We start from the raw sequence: 4,177 nt of genomic DNA on the forward strand, positions 1-4,177 counted from the left end.
TTAAAACTGACATAATTGTGATTTATTAACATGAATTAAAATGCCCAACCAGTGCTGCAATGTGACAGTATATTAAAAAAATTAAAGTTCATATACTGTACTACTTCCACAAAGATCACACGCTTTTGCAAAAGACTTGTATGTACATTACTATATCAAATGAGAAGCATTAAGCAGTTTTACACGCAAAAGAAATAGTATTTACAGCACTTGTCAGAGACATTAGAAACAATCTATACATTAAATTACAATGTCTGCAAATAACTGTTGAAATAAAAGAGCCAATGTCCACACGAAACTATAAAAATCTGTATTGCATTTTCTACCTATATGCACACAAAAACCGCTGACAGATGAAAAACCTGTTAGTGCCATCACTTAGCCGTGTACTTTAATTACATATGTATAAAAAGTAAATATAGAAAACATTCACTAAATGAATTTAACTGCAACAATAAAATTTAAAGTTACGCAGCATCAAATCTACTGCCAGAACAAACAGCTGGAATGTTTACGTACAAAATAAAAAATGCCTAATACTGGCTCAACAGCACAGTTTCAGGAATTTTTTAAAGCAAAAATGGGAAAAAATACTACAATGAGAGCGTGCGCGCACTGGTGTTTTGCCTTTTTTTGTTTTTTTACAAAGTATCATGTACAAGCTTTAAAAAGTACCTTGAACAGGTACATATGAAATATACAGTTTTTACAGAACATTTTTAAAATGTTTAAAAGCAAGGGGCCCTTTTTTTAATGCCACCCTGAACCATGATAATTGTTTTGAAAAGTTGGTGGCACCTGTGCTCTGTGAATGGGTATTTGCCCAGGCACGGGGGATGCCTGCTGAGGTCCTTGCACGCCATGAGGAAGGGAGACAGAGCCAGGATGAGGACAGAACCCTGAAGCGGTAGGTGCTGGAATACTGTTTGGTCCTTGAGGCTGGATGTGAGGACCCTGACCTGGGAGTGGACAGTGTGGTCCTGTTGCGGCAGGCTGATGCTGAGGGCCCGGTCCCAAAGGTGTATGATGTGGAGGTTGCGATGGATAGGATGAGACCGTTGAATGAGCACTTGAAGGGAAAAGTGGGGGGCCTTGATGAGATGGATGGTGCAGTCCTTGCGTTGATGCCGTGTGATGCCCAGAGCTTAAAACGTTGGAGGGTGGTGGTGGAGGCGGAGGCGGCGCTGAATTTACAACATGCTGGTGTTGTGCTTGCAAACCTTGGTGACCTGTTGTGGGGTGAGTAGGATGGTGATGAGGAAGGGGACCAGGAGGAGGTGGCGGTGGCGGCAGGTGATGCCCAGCAGCTTGAGAATGGATGTGTGACCCTGGGGCCACTGCTACTGCATGCACAGGACCTACGACGTGGGCCACTGCATGCTGCTGATGAGTACTTTGCTGCTGCACAAGATGTGGTCCTGGTGCTGGAGGGGGCGGTGGGGGTGGCGGGGCACCAACAGTTGGACTTTGATGGTGAATACTGGGATTCTGAGATGGCAAAAAATGCCCACTGGTTACATGGTGTCCTGAAACAGGCTGCTGGCATGTTGTACCAGCAAGTGCTTGATTTGGTCCAGAGGGAAATACAGTTTGTTGGGGTGGTATGTTATTTTTTAACTGATTGTAATTTTGAAAGTTTCCTGAGGGGGGCTGCTGGTTTTGATAGTAAGTGGAGGAAGGTGGAGGGGGCGGGGGCGGAGGGGGGGCACTGGTGTTTAAATTTTGTTGGTGGAACTGATTGTAAGAGACCGAAGATGTCTGGGAAAACAGTGTCCCACTGGGTTGGGTACTAGGCTGGAGGTTCTGTGCTGCTGCGTAAAAACTTCTGTGAGAGTCTCTCTGAGGTGTTCCCACTTGAGGTGACTGAGGATGATGAGGTCTGTATGGTGATCCTAATGGTTGTGAATGAGGCTTTGGTGAAAGGTAGCCATGCTGTACAGGGGTGTGTGGCGTAGAGGATTTTGGAGGATTCTCTACTTGAGGGGAAGGGGGGCAGTGCAGCTTCAAGGGTGCAGAAGCAAGTTTCTGCGCAGGCTGATCTGTTGCACTACGTAAAGGAGGCTGGGATTGATGGTTTTTTGAAAGTGCTTCTGTATTGTTTGTCAACGGCTTCTGTTGCTGGTCACACTTTGAGTGAGTTGTATTCTCAGCCTCTGGGGTATCAGCTGCAGTCTCCCACTGGGAATCCTGTTTTGTGGGTGTTTTCCCAAGTGATTGAGCAGGAACTACAGGACTCAGTGAAGAAGTCTACATTAAGAAAAGGAATAGTCAATAGTATCCTCTACATAAAAGGGATACCTCTAGAAATCTGTATCTCTACAAATGCTGCTTTCTATAGGCTCCATTTGTTTGACTTCACAAATCTAAAACATTCCATTTTCAAGTCCCTATCAATTGCTTGTCAAAATTAACAGGGACACCTCTGTCTCATACCATCAAGTTACTCATATTTAACTCATATTCACAGTTTTCCAGCTTTTTATAATGGAAAGTTTGGCTTCAGTTTAACATGTCTTGCTGCTTCTAAAACATTTTATTTACTCTATATACTCATGCATCAGCCTTGACATTTAAGTACAAAAAACCTGGGTCAGCGTATATACAAGGCAATATAAGTACAGTGGTACCTCGGGATACGAAATACCCAGGTTACGAAATTTCCGGGATACGAAAAAATCCCATAGGAAATAATTGTTCCGGGTTACGAATGTTTTTTCGGGTTACGAAAAAAATTTTGGTGCTTTTTTCGGCTTTTTTCGCACGAAATCGCGGCTTTTCCCCATTAGCGCCTATGGCATTTCGGCTTACGAAGGCTTTTCGGGTTACGAAAGCGGCCGCGGAACGAATTAATTTCGTAACCCGAGGGAGCAGTGTACTGTACTTTTAATTCTCGTTTTTTTTAAAAAAAGAACTGTCCCCCTCCCTGAGTGAAACGAAAGGCGAGAACTTAGTCCAGTACCAGGAGTATCTAAAAGACCCCTCTACTCTCTCCACCACAGTGCTACTTCTGACCTTTCTGAATGCAAGGGTGGGAAAATGGTGGTAGCGGCGGTTCTTTGATGCTTCCCCTCAAAGGAGTGCCGAGAGGAATTAGGCTTTGAAGGATCTGGATAAGACATTCATGTATGTTTGTCAGCTTTTCTGAGTTAAAATCAGACTAAACTGGGTTAAAATTATCACATTAAAGATAAAGGCTGTAACCATGGCTAACGTAATCATCATTTGCTTTGCTTTACATCCTTTTTGATGTGTGCATTTTCTTAGCCCCGCTTGTGCCTAGTCACCCCCCCCACCCTCACACACATTGCAAAGCCACCATTTACTGTAGTTTCCTCCTCATCCATCCAGTCTGTCAGGCCAGAATTTTAAAGTTCTTAGGCACTGTTTTCCTTTGCTTTGTCCTTTACATCCTTTGTTACATGCCTCTAAGTTTTACCAAGGGTCATATCACAAAATCTGTAATTTTGGCCCCAGAACCTGCCCTCGACTTACAGTATACATGACATCAACTTATAGTTGAGTATATACGGTAAGATGTGCAATTACTGCCTAGTGAGGCTTAGTGTATCTGATCCCTTAAGAACATTTTAAGTAATGTTACAATTAGCTTTCACCTCATATTTGACAGTTACAGAAAAACTGTTGGGCTTCATTTTGTTTAAGGTAAGTACACTTGCTTTGGATGACAAGTGACTAGTTTGTTTGGCTTGGAATCAATCTTGTCTGTGGCTCCTCAATTAGAGATGAATAATTTACAGATTAACTTTTAGATACAGTGTCATTACATGTGAAGCTTTCCAGATAACATTTAAGATTATCAGTTGGAAAATCTTGTCTTATATATACAAGATTATACTTTTCAAATTTAACACTGTATCAAAAAACACAGGAATTCCACTGCTGCATTAGAAAGATCTAGTCCCAATGTTTTGTTTTCCAAGTCAATAGCTACATTACCCTTGTCGAACCAGGGTAATAGTGATGGTCTAGTCTTTTCTACCTCAGTATCAGTTGTTTCAAGCTATATTGCTTCTGTTCACAGTGGCATTGTGCCTAAATCCTATTGGAATTTAGAACATCTATTTCAATCTGCAAGAGAGGGAAATTTCCTCTTTAAGGAAATTCCAGCTATACACATACTCCTTTACAAGTGTGATTATATTATAGGTAGCATTAC

The 4,177-nt window shown here is 42.1% G+C and overlaps 1 protein-coding gene across 1 annotated transcript in view; it reads right to left on the reverse strand.

Moving 5' to 3' along the window:
* KMT2E (lysine methyltransferase 2E (inactive)) overlaps positions 1-4,177 on the reverse strand; it is a 65,350-nt gene continuing 61,173 nt past the window's right edge. Inside the window, exons 24-25 of the mRNA XM_042469626.1 lie at positions 2,434-2,497; positions 1-2,247 (exon numbers count right to left, since the gene is read on the reverse strand). Of these exons, the coding sequence (XP_042325560.1) occupies positions 751-2,247; positions 2,434-2,497 (1,561 nt within the window). The 3' untranslated portion in view covers positions 1-750. The remainder of the gene's footprint in view (positions 2,248-2,433; positions 2,498-4,177) is intronic.

Source organism: Sceloporus undulatus, chromosome 5 (assembly GCF_019175285.1).
Source record: "Sceloporus undulatus isolate JIND9_A2432 ecotype Alabama chromosome 5, SceUnd_v1.1, whole genome shotgun sequence".
In the NCBI taxonomy this organism is placed as follows: Eukaryota; Metazoa; Chordata; class Lepidosauria; order Squamata; family Phrynosomatidae; genus Sceloporus; species Sceloporus undulatus.